General features: G+C 57.4%; 1 protein-coding gene across 4 annotated transcripts in view; it reads left to right on the plus strand.

Annotated features, from left to right (window-relative positions):
- Positions 1-15677, plus strand: part of WIZ (WIZ zinc finger) — a 58359-nt gene extending 42682 nt beyond the window's left edge. For 2 of the 4 annotated variants that reach the window (XM_069797566.1, XM_069797567.1), the window contains exons 6-12: positions 8124-8288; positions 8946-9449; positions 11850-12386; positions 12618-13148; positions 13552-13992; positions 14307-14499; positions 14667-15677. In XM_069797566.1, coding sequence (XP_069653667.1) covers positions 8124-8288; positions 8946-9449; positions 11850-12386; positions 12618-13148; positions 13552-13992; positions 14307-14499; positions 14667-14826 — 2531 coding nt within the window. In that variant the 3' untranslated portion in view covers positions 14827-15677. Of the gene's footprint in view, positions 1-6659; positions 6822-8123; positions 8289-8945; positions 9450-11849; positions 12387-12617; positions 13149-13551; positions 13993-14306; positions 14500-14666 lie in introns of those variants that run through there. The other 2 variants (XM_069797568.1, XM_069797569.1) reach the window with 2 other exon arrangements.
- The last annotated feature ends 1269 nt before the right edge of the window (positions 15678-16946 follow it).

The raw sequence follows: 16946 nt of genomic DNA on the forward strand, positions 1-16946 counted from the left end.
CTGTGTCGCGGCGCCGGCAGCCCCGTGCCGTGGGAGCAGCGATGCTACTCGCGCTCTGGGACGATGTCACAGCTCAGCATCTGCAGGCAGCTCTCCGCAGACAGCTTCCTGCTTCCTTCCTCTCCACTTCCAGACGCGTGAACTGCCAGAAGGTCTCTGCCGGCATTGCAAGATGCCTCTGGAGCTGTTAAGAGCTAAGAATATCGGTAGACCCTTAACTGAAACCTTCCGTCGCGGGGGCGGGCGGGGAGAAATCCCCTTTTCATGGAACGTTTCGTGAACCGTTTTCTGCGCTGGCTGCGGTTCGTGGTTTCTAACGAGGCTGCAGTGGGAAATGAAGGTGGAGGATTCAGCTCTGGGTGCCGGGAGATTGATTCGATGAGCATGGTGGTGCTCTCTGTTTTTGGGCTTGTAATCAAATCACCACAAGACCTGAGCATCTCGGTCCTCTTGGGGTGAAGTCTCCCTTCCCGGAGCTGCTCGCAGGTGGGACATGAAGAAGAAATGAAGAGCGGCATTGGGAAAGGGCTGTGGGTTTAACACACACTCACTCTCTTGCTGTTCTCGTACTCTTGGCTGCGTGTTTAAAAACAAAAACAAAAAAAACCCTCTTTAAGCAAAACTAAAAGTCAAAGGGAGGAAGTAGGTGTTTGGGTCTGCAGCGAGAACTTGAACTTGGCTGCGCTGGTTGTTTAGATGGGAGCGTGTGTGGCAAAAACAGGATGTTTTGAGATACCAGGGGAATCTCAGAGGTTACCTGTTCCCTCCCGCTGCTTCCAGGCCAGTCCATGGTACTTAAACCAGGCTGAACTTGGCTGCTCCGGGCTCTGATGGAGACTCCACCATCGCCCTCGGCACCCATGCTGCCATCACCAGCCCTCACCCTTAGAAAGCCGATGGGGTCTTTGGTATTTTTAGTATCTAAATCCATTGCTGTTCATTTTACTCAAAATAAGCCAAGACAACAGTTTATGCTCTTCTGTAGACCCAGATCTTTTGATCTCCCCTTTTTGTATGATTTTAGACCCTTGATCGCTTGTGATTCCCTCCCCAATATGTCTGAACCCTCCCTGAAGTGCCATGCTCAACATCGGACGCGTCTCGGCTGCAGTGCTGCGGAGAGCAGGAGGGTTATCCCGGCTCCTGCCCATCCCAGGACAGGCTGTGACGTAGTGGGGGTTGCAACATTCATTCTGGTTTGGTTTTGAACAGCTTAGAAGTTTGAAAACTTTTTTTTCTCCCCCCCCCCCCCTTTTCTGTGGAAGCGCTGGCTCCTGAGCTGTGCCCAGCTGTCCCTGGGGAGTTGGTGGCTTCTCCAGGCAGGTCCCTGCACTCAACAGTGGCTTTCCCTGTATGTTGTGATGGGGAAAGGTGTGTCCTGCTGCTGCAACCGCCTCCTTAAAGCCCGGCTTGGCTCGTTAGCGAGGCTGTTTGTGTATCTCCTGGCTCCGAACCTATTGGCAGCCAACTCGGAGAACACGTGGCGCTTCTTGGCAGGCGTTGGGAAGTGTTAGGCAATTGCATCCTCCTCAAAACAGCTTGCAGTTCTCCTTCCTTGTAGCCTGCCTCACCTTGCTCTGTCCCCTGGACTGCTTCACAGGGTTGGCACCATCATCCTCTGTTCTTATCCCCTTTTCTTCCCCCGGATTTAACTCCCTGTAGTCTCTCTTACTGTCCCAAACTGCAAGGTCTTCTGCTAGACCTAGATTTCTCTTCTCAATCTGCTCCCCTGCAGCAATAGTGACGTTTCATCCAGGAAGAGGAGCAAATGTGCATTTGCTGGTTGACCTTCCACCCCACGCAGTCTTTCCTTCTGGAGTGCATCCAATGTAGCGTGGGTTTTTAGGAAGGGGAGAGCGTCAGTTGAATAGCACGGGCTCAGGGAATGATTTCCCAACTGCTCTGTCTGCTGCTTGCTTGTGTTGAGCCCCCAGATGAGGACTCAGAAGTGGAGCTTGCCCCTACCATATCCAAGGTCCTGCCTTGGCTGAAGAGTGTCTTCTCCCTCTGTAGAGCATAATATTCAGAAACATTCTTAGCATTTCCTGGCTTGGAAGGGACCACGAGGATCATCAAACCCAACTCCCGACTCCACTCAGGGCAATCTAGAAGTTAAACCCTGTATCTAAGAGTGTTCTCAAATGCTTCTGGAAGACCAGCAGGCTCGGGGCCCATGACCTCATCCCTGCGGAGCTTGTTCCGGTGCTTGACCACCCTCTTTGTGAAGAACTCCCTTCCCTAGTGGCCAATCTGAACTTCCCTTGATGCAGCTTTAAGCTGTTCCCTTGTGTCCTTCTACCAGCCACCCAAGAGAAGAGATCAGCACCTCCTTTTCTTCCCCCCATCATGAGGAAGTTGTAGGCATCAACGAGGCCACCCCTCAGTCTCCTCTTCTCTAAGCTGACCAACCCTGGTGTCCTCAGCCGCTCCTCACAAGCCCTCTACTCCTTTCACCGTCTCTGTTGCTCTCCTTTGGACATGTTCTAATACTTTTATGTCCTTCTCAGATTGTGGAGCCCCAAAGCGCCCACAGGACTCAAGGTGAGGTCACACCAAGACGTGGGACAACCACATCTTTCGACCAGTTTGCTATACTGTGCCTAATGCACCCCAGGGTACAGGTGGCCCTCTTTGCCATGAGGGCACACGGTTGACTCCCGTTGAGCTTCCCATCAACCAAGACCCCCAGATCCCTCTCTGCAGAGCTACACTCCAGGACACATGGAGAACAGAGCTCTCTTTTCAGTGGACAAGGGAAAAAGGGACAGGGTGTGAGCGTCAGGGGCTCCAGAACTGATTTTTAGGGCTGTTCAGGGGGAAACCTGGTGTGGTCTGCTCAGAGATATAAGTGGGCAGAGACCCCATAGCCGCTTCCCCCCCCCCCCCCCCCTTTTTATCCAGGATGTGCGAGCCAGCATGGCCAGGGCCAGAAGCAGCCCGTGACTTTGTGGTGCCTGGGGTGGGGACAACCACAGCCTAAGCCTCAGCACAAGGAGCTGTGGAGAGGCTGGAGGAGATCAGGAGGGGAAGGCCCTTCCACCAGCACAAGTAGGGCTGGAAGAGGATGTTTATTGTAGATTTTATGGGTTTTTTCGAGCCTCATTTCTTCCTCGACACTTTGACTTGAGAGTGAAGAGCTTGGTGCATCTCAGCAGCGGCTCCAATTTCCATTCCGACCTTTGCTTCCTCTGGTTAATTGTGGTTGCCCTCCGCAAAGGAATTGAGATGCTTTGTGGATGTGGCCTTTCGTCCTCCTTTCTGTGGAGGAGCACGCCTGTGCGTCTCGTGGCGGCTGCATTAATCGCAGATGAACGGAGGTTAGCAAAACCTTCTGGAGGTCCGTACCTGACCCTGGCTGCCAGCAAGGCCAACTTCAAAGCCAGGTCAGGTTGCTCAGGGCCGTGTCCCTTCGAGTTTGGAGAGGGTTGGAGGTACCACCACTTCTCTGCTGGGTTAATATGCCCTGAGGACCCTCCTCGTGTTACGGTTCTTGGGTCACGCTCTCCTTTTGTGTTGGCCTCTCTGATTTTCCTCCCTGTGTACTCGTTCTGCGCTCACCCGCAGCCTGACCTACTTTCCACCGTCTTTGATTCCTTTCTTGAGTTCCAGGTTATTGAAAAGCTCACGTTGGCCTCCTGCTTCCCTTCCCTCCTTCCCCTGCACGGGGATAACACGGGCTGTTGCCCTTGATACTGTCTCTTCTCCTGGTCTCTGAAGATTTCTGATGGTAGGCAGCGCCGCAGGGAGGCTGGACGTCGGTTTTTAGCCTGAATTTGAGCTCCATTTTCACCGCTGCTGATCTATGCCACAGGAGACAGCATGAAATCTCTCAGCCAGGTCTTCCAGCACAGTAATCGTAGAGTGAGGGTCCCTGGGGACACCGCTCGAAGGCAGATGGTCGCAATAACCTATTTCGGTCTTGGCAACCAAGGATAGAAATTGTCCCTTTCCCTTTCCCTTTCCTAATGTTTTTGGGAGACCCTGGCTTGTAACTGCTGGAGAAGGGAATGTTGCGGGGTGGGGGGGAGCCCCTGAGCTGGAATGACCCAGGGATACCCATGGGTGCTGCAACCACGGCGGGTTCAAAACCAGCCTCACGGCCACATCCGCATCCCAGCAGGATATCAGCGGAGAAAGGAACAGCATCTATTTCTTGTATTTCCCCTTTCTCCTTTAAATTTCGGTGAGCTCCTGTGCCTGCCACAGCGATTCCTCATGACCTCTTACTCCCGATGTTGGTTTTTCTCCAGTTCCTTTAAGCCAAGGAGAGGTTTTATATCTTACCGGTCCAGTAGAGAAAGAAGAGAGGAACTTTAGGTGCAGTTTATTAGTAGCCCGTCCTGCTCAGCAGAGCCAGCGAGGGGAAGTACTGTGTTTAAAATGATTTGATAGCTCAAAAGCGCGACAGAGAGCTGGCAAAACCCCCTTGGCAAGGAATCGGCTCTTATAGAGCTCCGGACGCTGTAGGCTGGCCAGCAAAGACAGATGCTTTCATCCTCACCCCAGACAGAGCCCGTTAGCGAGCCAGCCATCAGGCAGTCCTGCCTGTCCTGGCGTTGCCTGTACCCCTTGTTGCCTTTGCTGGATCTTCTTCAGGAAGATTTGGCTCACATTTGGGGAATTATTTTTTCAGACCACGGGGCAAAGCTGAGCTCCGCAGCTTGGAAGCAGCACTGGCTGCTCCGCAGCTTGGAAGCAGCACTGGCTGCTCCACAGATCATCCCTTGAGTCCGGGTTAAAGCAGCAGGTTATCCAACTGGAGCCCTTTTGCCAGGTGCGACAGGGTTGTCGGCTGCTACGAGGGGACTTGCGAATCTCTGCTACCCTGCAGATGTGAGCACGTGTCACCTCAGCACCTGAAAGCTGCCAGGGTGAGACCCTCCGTGTTGTTGCTGCACGGAGTCTGAAGCCCCTGGGGACCTCTGGTTACTGCTGCAGGCTTTGAAACTCCCTGAAAATGTGAGGATTTGGCCCATTGTGGCTTTTTTAACCTCGCAGAAACTGGTGGTAGATGGATTAACCCCCTACCACCCCTTTTTAAGCTGTCTTGCGATGCAAAAGTAAGTAGGAATTTGAACCTCCAAAGCTTCCCCATGCTAAAAAACGAAGTGTCTGGTGTGGGTCTGGTTTTGTTTTAGCGGTGGCTCTTGTGGGCTGTCTCCTTTTCCCCCACTGCCTCTTCTTAGTTCAGTTTTGTTTACGCACTCTGGGAATGGCAGGCGGGTTTGCCATCGCACGTGGGTTTTCTTGGGGTAATTACAGACCAAATCGGCCAGCTTTGAGTGTGTGTTTTCAACTCATAAGCCCACAAACTGTAAGGAAATGCTTGTGGCCACACTGGGACTCTGCTTGTCCTTCCCCAGGGAGGTGAGGAGGAGGATGGAGCTGAGCAGAAGCCATCCAAGGTAACGATTACACGCTCTGTCTTTCTGTATTTCTATTTTGGGCTCTGTAAGTAACTTTTATTCACCAGCGAGCTCCTTCGGTTAGAGCCAGCTTCCTCACCCTGATGTGCCCAGAGTGGATGGGGACGGTTCCTGTGGGGATCGGTCCTCGCCACTTGCCGCTGAGGTTAACAGTCTGTGCTTGTTACGGTTCCTTTGCGATCCAGGTGGATTTTGTTTCCCAATCCGGGTGGATTTTGGTTTCCTACACGTTTCCACCACGTTCCCTTCTCCTTGTCTTCATGCTGTGCTCCTGCAGCGTTTCCCTTTTCCGATAGGACTCATTGCTGCTCTTTGCCTCAGTGCATGGCCGTGTCTCCCTTTGCAGGGCTTGCTCTCTCTCAACACCCGCTGTAATTTTGGAATAGCTCTTGTTGAAAACCCGGAGTTCTCAGCCAGTTCCGGTAGGTCTCATCAGTCCGTTTAGGAACGGGGCTTTCAGTGAGACTTTGCTGCCGTTGCCTCTGTCCCCTTGGCTGTGAATCTGTCCTCAGGTGCTATTTGTACCCCCTGCTTTAAGGAGAGGTGGCAGTGCTTTAGGAGACAGCCGATGTCCCCGTATCCCTCCTCTGGACAACAAATTGCTTCTCTTTTGCTTTTTATTGAAGTGGCTTGGAATAGAAACCCCTGGGGCTGCAGTGGCGGGGGTGAGAATGGGACAGAGAAGGCTTTGGGTGGCCTTTCCCATCTCAGTGGGTGTCCGGGTAGTCCCGTCCTCTGGGTACGGGTCTGTTGGGATGGGGACAGCCCCGTTAAGTGAGGGGCAGGTTGAGAGAGGGCCTGGAGGTGTGAGGGGAGCCATGGAAGGACACGGACCCTGGGGCTGGGCCTCGTCCGGTACCCCAAGCTCAGGCCCCATGGAGGACTCGTGGGGCCAGGGTGAGAGCTGAGCCCATCGATCCCGGGGCTGAGCTGGACCTGGCCCCCTGGGGCCTCGTCCGCTAAGCGGAGCCCAGGCCTGGGCCTCGCACCCCGCCATGGAAGTCCCTCTTCCTACCCCACCCCGCTCGATCGCTCGGCGCTCCCCATTCCTCCCTGTCGCCACCTCCCCGCACGCCTCTGCCGGCCGGGGTGCCGATTGCTCGGCGCGCGGCCTCCCGCCCCGGCGACGGGTCCGTCCCCGTCCCCGTCCTCCGCCCTCCGCTTTCTCTCTGTTCCCTTAACTCGGCGATCGCCCGCTCGCCCTGGCGGGCAGGCGCGCGCCGGCTCGGCGCTCGGCCTAACGGCCTGGCGGCCGCCCCGCATGTGCCGGAGCCAAGATGGCGGCCTCCACCTCCTCGCAGCCCAAAGTGACAAAAGCGGCGGCGGCGCCGCGACCCCGGGACCGGGACCGGGGTGGGGACGGCGAACCCGAGCCCGAGGCAGCGCCCGAGCCGGGTGAGCTCCTTTTTTTCGTCGCCGACCCCGCCCCGCCCGCGCCCGGGCCCACCCGCGGCCCACCCCCCCACTCCAACCCCCCCCCCCCCCACCTTCCCCTTCCACCCCCATCCTCATCCTCTTCCCCCCCACGGGCCCGACCCCGGGGGTCGCCGCCGGTTCCGGGCCCGGTTCTGACGAGGAAAGGGAGGGGAAAGAGAAGGAAGGGCCGGCGAGAACCGCTGTCGCCGAGCCGCCGCCCTCCTTTGTCCGTACCCCGGCCTCGCTTTGTCCCCTCACGGGGGGCCCCCCCCCCGGATCCGGCCTGTCTCGCTTAAAACGGGACGCGCCCGGTTCCTGTCACCGCTGGGGACGGGATGGGGGGGGACGGGACGGGGATGAGGTTGAGGGGGGGGAGCTTTTCCCCTCCTTCTTGCCCCCCCTGGGATGGAGGGTTGGGGGGGGGACGGGACGGGACACACGACACGATGCGGTGTGTGTGGGGGGATGTAAATCCCGGCCATCCCTTAGGGACCAGCCCGGGGTGGGAAGCGATGCCTGCTGAGCCCGAGGAAGCCCCCAGCCCGCCCCCGGGCCTGGGCAGGGCTGCCAACGCCGCCCCCCCCCCCCCCCCCCCCCGCAGGGAGGTGGCACCATCCCCGTCCTCACCCCCGCAGGGAGGTGCCACCATCCCTGTTCCCCTCCCCGCAGGGAGCTGTCACCTTCATGTCCCACCCGCCAGTAGGGAGCTGTCACCTTCATGTCCCACCCCCCCAGCAGGGAGCTGTCACCTTCATGTCCCGTCCCCCCCCAGCAAGGAGCTGCCATCATCGGTGTCCACTTCCCCACAGGGATCCGTCCACGATCCGTCCCCCCGCTTCCCGCAGGGAGCTGTCACTATGCATCCATCCTACCGCAAAGAGATGCCACATTTATGTCCCTGTGTCATCCCCCCACCCACCCCAGGGAGCTGCCACCTTCGTGTGTGTGTGTGTGTCCCCCAAGAGAGCTGCCACTGTCCCGTCTGAGGGAGCTGCCGCCATCTCCCCTCCTGCAGGAAAATGCCACCATCCTGCCCCCAAGCACCCCCAAATCTCTCTGGCAGGTCACCGCCATCCCAGCACCGTGTCACCTGCCACCGGGATGGGTGTCCCCCTCTAAAATTACCCACCAGCCCCGTGCAGAGCCCCCTTCTCTCCCATTCTCCCTCTTGAGCTCTCCGGAGCAGCCTAAACCTTCTCGTCATGAAGCCACCTCCTCACACTGACCTCCCTCGTTCTCGTTATCCGCGCTCGGGGGCTGACGATCTTTTTCTCTTGGCAGTCCTGGCTCCGGAAGAGGAAGAACTGGTGGCCATGGAGGTGGGTTCACCCCCTCTCCCGAAAAAAAGCGCTCCCACCGGGCAGCTGGATCAACCCCCCACCAGGATAGGGACCAAACTGTCTCCTGAGCCGCCTGGGAGCAAACCAGAGCCTCAGGACTCCAAAAGTGAGTATTTTGCCCAGCTTCTCGTCGTTTCCAGCAGCCGAGTGCTGGGGTTTTGCTGCGAGGAGAGAATGGGGAGCCTGGTAGACATTTGTTTAACCGAATCAAGGAGGATTTTTAGGTCCTTTTGCTTAATTAATCCTCTAATTATAAGAAGGTGGTCATGTTGTACTCCGGTATCGCTGGTTTACATCGCTTTTCTTTCCCTGGCACCAGCAGCTTTCCAAAGGTCACTGGGACTGACTTGCACTCCCTGTCCTCCTTAAACCACCTCAATCAGTCCTTCATCTCCTAGTTAACGACGTTCCCCTAGAATGATCGCTTTGAAATCCCTCTCCCTCACTGACTGGGTTTTGGAGCCTGCTTGTGGCTCACCAGTTGCAGGGAAGGCTTCCAAAAACACTCTGGAAAACATCCTTCGAGTGGGAAAAACAGCTTCCTTCCATGCTAGAGCAGCGATCCTTGTTCTCCCACGGCTCTGCTCGCTCTTCCCCGCTTTATTCCTGCCTGCGCCGGGATGCACAGAGCATCTTGACGTTCAAAATTAGGGTTGGGGGTATTAAAAATCCCTTGGGATCATGGCCAGATGCTGCTCCTCGTACATCCTGTCACGGCCGTGCTCTGATTTTCTTTTTTCTCTCTTCTTCTTTCTCTTTTTAGCCCAGAACCTTACGACGTGCGAAGTGTGCGGCGCCTGCTTCGAAACCCGCAAAGGCTTATCCAGCCATGCCCGTTCTCACCTACGGCAACTCGGCGTAGCCGAATCGGAGAGCAGCGGGGCTCCCATCGATTTGCTTTATGAACTGATGAAGCAAAAAGGCAAACCCGACGGCAGCCCCATGTCTCCCACCCTCGGCAAAAAATCTGGTTCCCCCAAAGACGCCACCGCCGGTTCCCCTCGACCCACACTCCTGGCGCTCGGCAAGGCCGGCGATCGCCCACCAGATGGTCCCGTTAATAAAGCCATCAAATCCCCTCCTGGCTTCTCAAAAAATCTCTCGCAACCAGGATCCCCCATCCTTAAGAAGGTGCCGCCCGCTCTTTCGGGGTCCCCGTCTCCAAAAAACCCGGAGGAGAAGAGCTCCAAGCTCTCGCTGAGCCCTCTGCAGAGCTCCCCGAAAGCACAGTGGCCGCAGGCGGATGAGGAAGGTCCCCTCAATTTAAGTGAGTTTCTTTTGTTTTTTTTGTTTTCCATGTTTCCCATTCAGCTGAGGGCAGGGGAAATCCCCGGCTTCTCCCATCCTGTTTCTGCCAAGCCAGGCATCCCTTGGCAGCTGGGAGGGCGCAGAGCTCGGTGGAAGAGCTGGTGTTTGGTAATGGCTGTGCTGAGGAGATACGGGCTGCTTGGTTGCAGCTGTTGGAGGGGACGGTCTTTCCTGAGTGGGCAAACGGGGATTCCCGTTGGGATTTCAGGAAAACTACTGGCTTTCTGCCCTCTGAGCTCTTCACATCTCCCTCCCTTGCTTCTCTCACCTCTTTCGGCTCTGCTGGGCTGTGGTTCGGCTGATGTGGAGCACCCTCCTGTGCTGTGGCTCGATCCGGCACAGCCGGCTCCCTCTTCCCAACGGAGCGTGGTGGGTTTGGCTAGCGTCAGCTTGTTCCCCGCTGCCATTTCCAGCATCAGATGCACTCAGAGAGGCGCTGCCACGGCTCTTGGAACTGCAGCCCTGGTGCTGCCGTGTCCCTCTTTGTCCCCAAGCTCCGTCGGTGACTTATTCTGACACCTTGGGACCAAAATGGTTTTCCCGGCAGCAGCTGGCTCTTGCCTCCTTCTCCCAAAGCACCGTGTCCTGCTGGGAACGTCTTCATCAACAGCTCAAAGGGCTGTTTGGCTTCTCTGGCTCGTTAGTTCTTTGTCCTTGTTACTGGGGTTGCCTGATGAGCCTGTCCCACTGCTGGCAGCACCAAAAGTCACTTCGTCTTCCCCAGTGGGAATTGTGGGTGTGTTTGGGGGTTGTTTGATGCAATAAGGCGGAAGACAGTGTCCTAATGTTTGCTCTGTCCACTCCTTCCCTCGTTGCAGGAGTGGCTTTAAGACCTGATATCCTTCAAAATCCCCACGGCTGGGGATTTCCTAACCCTGCCAGGTTTCTTGGAGCCATAGGGCTATAAAATTACTCCGTCCTGGCTACTGTCTCGCTTTTCATAAGCTGAAAAGCTCCAGGATGGCAGAGTTGGATACTGGTTGGTGGCGGGAGAGACTCTGTAGCTGGAGGATGCGCCTGTGGGTTTGCTGGAGCAGAGACACTCTCTGGGTGCTGCTCCTCCGCCGGTGACAGAAGATGCAGAGTTTGGCCCTGGCTTTTCCTTGCAGCCCTTTAAAGACTTGGAGCAGCAACAAAAAAGCACTTTATGCCTGTCTTGTAGCCAGTGCCGTAATTCCTCTGTTACGGCTGCCAGCTAATGAAGCCATGGGAGCAGGCAAACTCTGGTCTGGCTGCTCAGCTTGGCATGAGCAAAGTCTCCAGCACGCTGCAGGCTGCAGCGGCTGACAGATCCCTAGTCGTGGCACAAGGAATCGGCCGATCTTCTCCCTCCTTCCCCTCCGCTGGCCAAGAAACTGAAGCCGTGGCTGTGCTGGCTCTCGGCTGGGGCCGGTCTGTGTGGTGAGCAGGGCTTTGGCTGCCGCGATGCCTCTGCACCGTCTCTGTAGGCCCCTTCTTGGTATCACTTCAGCGGCGCCCAAAATTCTGACTTTGGTTAGAAATTACCACCCTGGCCTCCCTGGTGAGCAATTTCCACTGGTAGAGACAGCAGCACGGTGCCCGGGAGCAGCTGGACAAGTCCTGCCTGTGCCAGTCTCCCCTGCACCTGAAATTATCCTGCTCAAGTCTCCCTTGCTGTGCAGGTTTAAGCCGCTGGCATGGTTTTTCCCCAGTTCCAGGCAGGGATCTACCTTGATTTCCCTGTCCTGACGCAGCACCGATGGTTTCTCCTTTCCCCTCCGCAGCTGGAGGGCAGACAGGGACCAGGGAAGTTAACGTTTCTCCTCCAGGATATTGTGTGGCTCAGGGTGCAGCTTGGTTTTGGTGGTAAAAACTCTTCCAGCTTTGTCTTCTTCCTCCTCTTCATCAGTGTGCTGGGAATCGGCACTTCCTGCAGGCAGGAGATGCCCCTGCTCGAGGGCCGAGCATCCAGCACTGGGATTAGCAGGGACGCACTTGGTTTAGGCACACGGTGTTCATCCCGGTGCCACCAGCCCCGCGGTGTCTTCATCCAGAGACCTTCCTCCTCCCCATAGTGGCTGGGCTTGGACGCTGCGGCATGAGTGAGACTTGCCACTTCCTCCGGACGCGAGCAGGGAAGGGACACGAGTGTCTGTGTTATTCCAGCACTCCGGACCACAGCTTTTCCGTCGGCCCCACCGGGAAGCCCTCTAGCTCCCCACAACCCCCGGCTGTTGCGTTTTCCTGCGGTACCCCAATGCGTTCGAGCCTGCTTCTGATTTCGGGCAGGGATTGGTTTTGCCGCTGTGGGCTGTGTCCGTTTGTCCTGTCTGTCCATTGAGCCACGCTGGTCTTTCTTCTCTCTCTCTCCCCCCCCTACCCCCCCCTCTCTCCGCAGCCTCGGGGTCGGAGCCGGTGCGAGATATCCGCTGCGAGTTTTGCGGCGAATACTTCGAAAACCGCAAAGGTTTGTCAAGCCACGCTCGATCCCACCTCCGGCAAATGGGGGTGACCGAGTGGTACGTCAATGGTTCGCCCATCGACACGCTACGGGAGATCCTCAAACGGAGAACGCAGCCGCGGAGCAGCGCCTCGAATCCTGCCGGTCCCGGGCAAAAAGCCATGGCCAAGACCCTCTTGGGCAGCATGGGATCCTTGGAGCCGCGCGGTCCCGGAGAGATTCACATCCCCACCCTCCCCAAGAAGGTCCAGCAACCCGGCAGCCCCATGGGGCAATCTCCTACCTCGTCCCCACCTCCCACCGCCCGGAAGATGTTTCCAGGCCTTTCTCCTCCCTCCTTGCAGAAGAAACTCAAACAAGATCAACTGAGGGTGGAAATCAAGCGCGAGATGATGTCGGGAGGACTCCACGGAGAACCTCACCCGTCCGACCGAGCCTGGTCCCCGCGGGAGGAGATGTCTCCCTTGAACCTCTGTAAGTGAACGGCTGTCACCTTCCCCGCTCAGGCTGTGGGGCCGAGTGGGCCTGCGTTCCCTCGGGGACAGGGACACGGGGGTCCGTCTCACTTCAGGAGGGGCTGAGGGCTCTCTCCGGTGTTTTGGGGGAGCCCTCGGGGGAACCCTCGCTGTGGCTGGGGAGGAGCGGAGAGGGGGGATGTTAAGCACGGTCCTTCTCCCTGCCCCGACCCCACGTCTCTCTCCACAGCCTCCCGAGCCGACCCGGTGCGAGACATCCGCTGCGAGTTTTGCGGCGAATATTTCGAAAACCGCAAAGGTTTGTCGAGCCACGCTCGATCTCACCTCCGACAAATGGGGGTGACCGAGTGGTCAGTCAACGGTTCGCCCATTGACACCCTCCGGGAGATCCTCAAGAAGAAATCCAAACCCTGCATTATCAAGAAAGAACCCCACGCCTCCAGCATCGAACCCCCTAAATCTATTGGGGAGGAAGGGACGGACCCCAAGTCCCCTGGAAAAATCCTGCAGGGCTTGGCCCTGCCTCCCCTGGGCGGACGGACGGGGAAACCTAGCCCCGGCAGTTCCACCTTGAACCGGGAGATCTCGTTGTCGCCTCTCACCAGCAAACCCCAGGGCAGTTTCCTGACGCCGTTGTCTGCCAAGCGGCCGTTACAGGACGATCGGTTGGGTCCTCACGCCGAAGTCAAGCACAAGGCATACATCCAGACCGAGCTGCCCTTCAAAACCAAGTCCGTGCATGACAAACCTGCGCACACGTGTAAGTGGGGGATGCGGGGAGGGAAAAATGCGGTGTAACACCCCCTCCCCCGACACCACCCTGGGATGTCAATCACGCGACGGGGTGGGCATGGGGAACCCCCAGCCCCATGCCGGGAAGGGTTTTTGCCTCCTGGGGATGCAGAGCGGGGCGAGGGGAGCGGAGATTTGGGGTCATTGCTTTTCCCTGATCCAAATTAGCTTGGCTTCCTGGAGACCACCAGCCCCCCGCAACGGGGCCGGGGGATGTTTCTGGAGCTGAAAAATATGGGGAATTTTGATCCCATGGAGAACCCACCTCCGCGCAGAGCCGGTGTTGATGGGGGGGAACCGGCTCCGTGCCACGTCCCTGCCTTCTTTGCCCGCTCACCCCCAGCCCGGTGCGTTTCCTCCCCTCACCCCAGCCAGCGAAGCTTGCTGTGAGCTGTGCGGCCTCTACTTCGAAAACCGCAAAGCCTTGGCCAGCCACGCGCGGGCGCATCTCCGGCAATTCGGTGTCACCGAATGGTGTGTTAACGGTTCGCCTATCGAGACCCTCAGCGAATGGATCCGACATCGACCCCAAAAAGCCGGCGCTTACCGTAGCTACATCCAAGGCGGACGACCCTTCACAAAGAAATTCCGGAACTCTTCGCATGCCCGGGATCACGACGGTGGCGCTCGACGAATGCCGCTCAGCCTTCAGGCTGGCGGCGTGACCTTTCTGAGCAAAGGATTGCCGGGAGATTTAGCTCACGGCGATGCCGGAAAAATCCTGGATGGGGGAAGCAGCGGTGAGCGGCCCATGATCACTTCCCCCCTCTCCTTGGTGAAGGTGGAGGAACATCAACGCTCGAACATCAACAGTGAGTTGGGGAGAAGCCAGCCGGGAGAGGGCAGAGGGGGTCTCCGGCACCGGCGGAGCACCGGGGGAAAAAACCCTGCCCTGTCCCCTCTGCCCATTCCCGGCAGCGCCGGAAGGGGGGTTCTTTCGCTGAGACCCCACCCCTCCTCCTCCTCTTCCTCTTCCTCCCAGGGACCCTGTTCCCCATGATGAGTCGGGGCTGCTCCTCGCATCGGGGAGCCGAAAGCAAGAGCGGCGGTGCCGTGCCGGCGATGCCATGCTGCCTTCCATATCCCCCAAACCTCAACCTAACCCTTCCCGTTTCTCCCATCCCAGAGTTTGAACGGAGGCAAGCGAGACCCCTGGACAACCCCCTCCACCGGGAAGAAGAAGGGACTGAATTCCAGCAGAAAATGGAGGAGACGCGGCAGCCGCCGCCGCGGATGAGGCCGGTGCCTTCCCTGGTCCCTCGCCCGCCGCAAACCTCCCTGGTGAAATTCGTGGGGAACATCTACACCCTCAAATGCAGGTACGTCACCTCGGGAAAGTGCGGGGGTTCATTCTGTGTCCGTAGGGATTCTCTTTCCTAGCTGGAAGTGTTGCCTTTCCTTGCTCTGCGGCGTGGATCCCCCTTTTTTTTTTTTTTTTTTTGGTGGCAAAACCACAATTCCCAAGCTGATGCCGTGTCCTCCGTAGGTTCTGCGAGGTGGAATTCCAAGGTCCCCTCTCCATCCAGGAGGAATGGGTACGGCATCTCCAACGACACATCCTGGAAATGAATTTCTCCAAAGCGGATCCTTTACGGGGCGAAGCTCCCCCCCCACCCGAACCCCCCACCCTCGCCGAGGCTCAGTAACGGGAACCCAAATCCCTGGCTCTTTCACCATGACGGAGCCGGCACGGGGAAGCGACCGCGGATGGTGCCGGAACATCCTTACCCCCCCGCTGCCCTCCTCCCCGCCCCCCTCCTCGCCTTCCCATATCCACAATTCCTTATTTTTTATTTTTTTTGGGAAGGGGGGAGGGTGGGATCAATCGCTGCCTTTGCCCCTCTGGAGCTTTTCCCCCCATTTTCCAGGGATGAGCTAGGCGCGGGGGGGGGACACACACAACACACACAACCCCCGCCACAAGCACTACATGGATCAAGACAAACCCTTGGCTGATCCCACGGGAGACACGCAGCAACCGGGATCCGGCACCTGATCGGGGAGGGAACGACTTGATGCCAGTCCCGGCACGGAATGGGGAGGGGGGGGGCATAGATTTTTCCCGCCTTCTCGCTTTCCAAAATCCTTTTTTTTTTTTGTTTCTTTTTTTTTTTTTTTTTTTTTTAACCCAAAGAACAAACGGTGTCGCCATTACCGGCGGCGATTTGGGATGGAGCCGGGCCGGAGGGGAATTTCGGGAAGCAGCTGCGTTCCCGGAAAATGCTGTGGATTTTGTATATGACCCTTAGAGTTAATGTATATTCGATTTTTTGGGTTTTTTTTTTTTTTTTTTTTTTCTTTCCATAGGCGACGATGAAATTTAGTCTTGCATAGATATCGGAATCCCTCGGTTCTGAGGTTGCATGTTGCCCAAAATCCCCTTTTCCCACACCAAAAAATCCCCCCCAAAACGCCGCTGCTACCCTCCCACTTTTCCACCGCAGCAAAAAAAATTACCCCACCCCCAAAAAAAGCGGGATTCATACTGTTTCTCGCCCCCCCCTTTAATTTCACCGGAGTGGAGCAGCGGGTGAGACCCACCGAAGAGAAGAAACTCCAGTGGGAACTGGAAAAATCCCCAGGGAATTCCCGATATTCCCATTGGAATTGGCCGCGGTGGCGGGAGGATTCGGCTCAGCCCCCCCCCCTTTTCCCCCCATTTTCACCATTGCTTTTATTACTTCTTTATTTTTCCTGTTTTTTTCCTCGTCTAGCTCCATAGCCCTTCCACCTTTTTTAAACTCTAGATTTGTGTAGAAATAAGGAATATTCATTTTTATTTGGAAATCCCGAAACTTCCGAATTTCGGAAGGAATTTTAATGGATAAATATTTTTTCTGTTTCTTTTTTTTCTTTTTTTTTTTTTTTTTTTATTTCCAATTTTTTGGGGGCATATTCTGGTGATTCTTGTACCCGGGAATATGGGACGATGGATTAAATTCTTCTGGAAATGAAGCTGGGGGGGAGAGCAGAGTCTCTGGATACCCGGAATGTCGGGATGGGGGGTGTGTGGTGTGATTTTGGGGGGGGGTGGGGTGGTTTTAGGGCTCCCTAGGGAGGTTTAAGGTGGGGGGTGGTCAGGATGTGACCTTGACCCCTGGGAACTGGGGATGCTGGGGTCAGGCTGAGGTCGTGTCCTGGGTCACTGGGGTCAGGACGTGACCTCGACCCCTGGGAATTGGGGTCACTGGGGTCAGGCTGAGGCCACACCCAGGTCACCGCCCAGCACCCCATGACGGCCACACCCACAGCAGTCACACGAGTCGGGGGGTCCCCTCTAGTCCCGCCCCCCGACGGGGACACACCTGGGGGGGCAGACCCACGTGATCCGCCGGGGGGGGGGTCAAGCTGCCCCGCGCGTGTGAGACACGCGTGTGCACACGAGGCCCCGCCCCCCTGAAAGCAGCCAATAGCAGCAGGCGCCGCGGGCTGGAGGGGCGGGGCGAGGCGCGGCGCAGCCGGTGTGGGGGCGGGGTTAGCGGCCCCAGGCGGGTCTACCGCGCTATTGGCGGAAGCAGGATTATCCCGCCCCCTAGCTGACCAGTGAGAGAAGAGAGCGGTAGCGGTCACGCCTCCTCGCGAGGCGACAGCGGCGCCGACCAATCAGTCCTCGGCCTTGCCGGTTCCATTGAGCGAGGAGCCCGCCGCGCCGCGATTGACACCTGCGCCCGCCAACCGCCTCGAGGGCCGCCCAATGGGAACGCGCGGGAGGCGGTGAGCGGCATCCGCCGGCCGCCAATGGGAACCGCCGATCACGCGGGGAGGT

The sequence above is a fragment of the Haliaeetus albicilla genome, chromosome 11, assembly GCF_947461875.1.
Source record: "Haliaeetus albicilla chromosome 11, bHalAlb1.1, whole genome shotgun sequence".
Taxonomy (NCBI): domain Eukaryota; kingdom Metazoa; phylum Chordata; class Aves; order Accipitriformes; family Accipitridae; genus Haliaeetus; species Haliaeetus albicilla.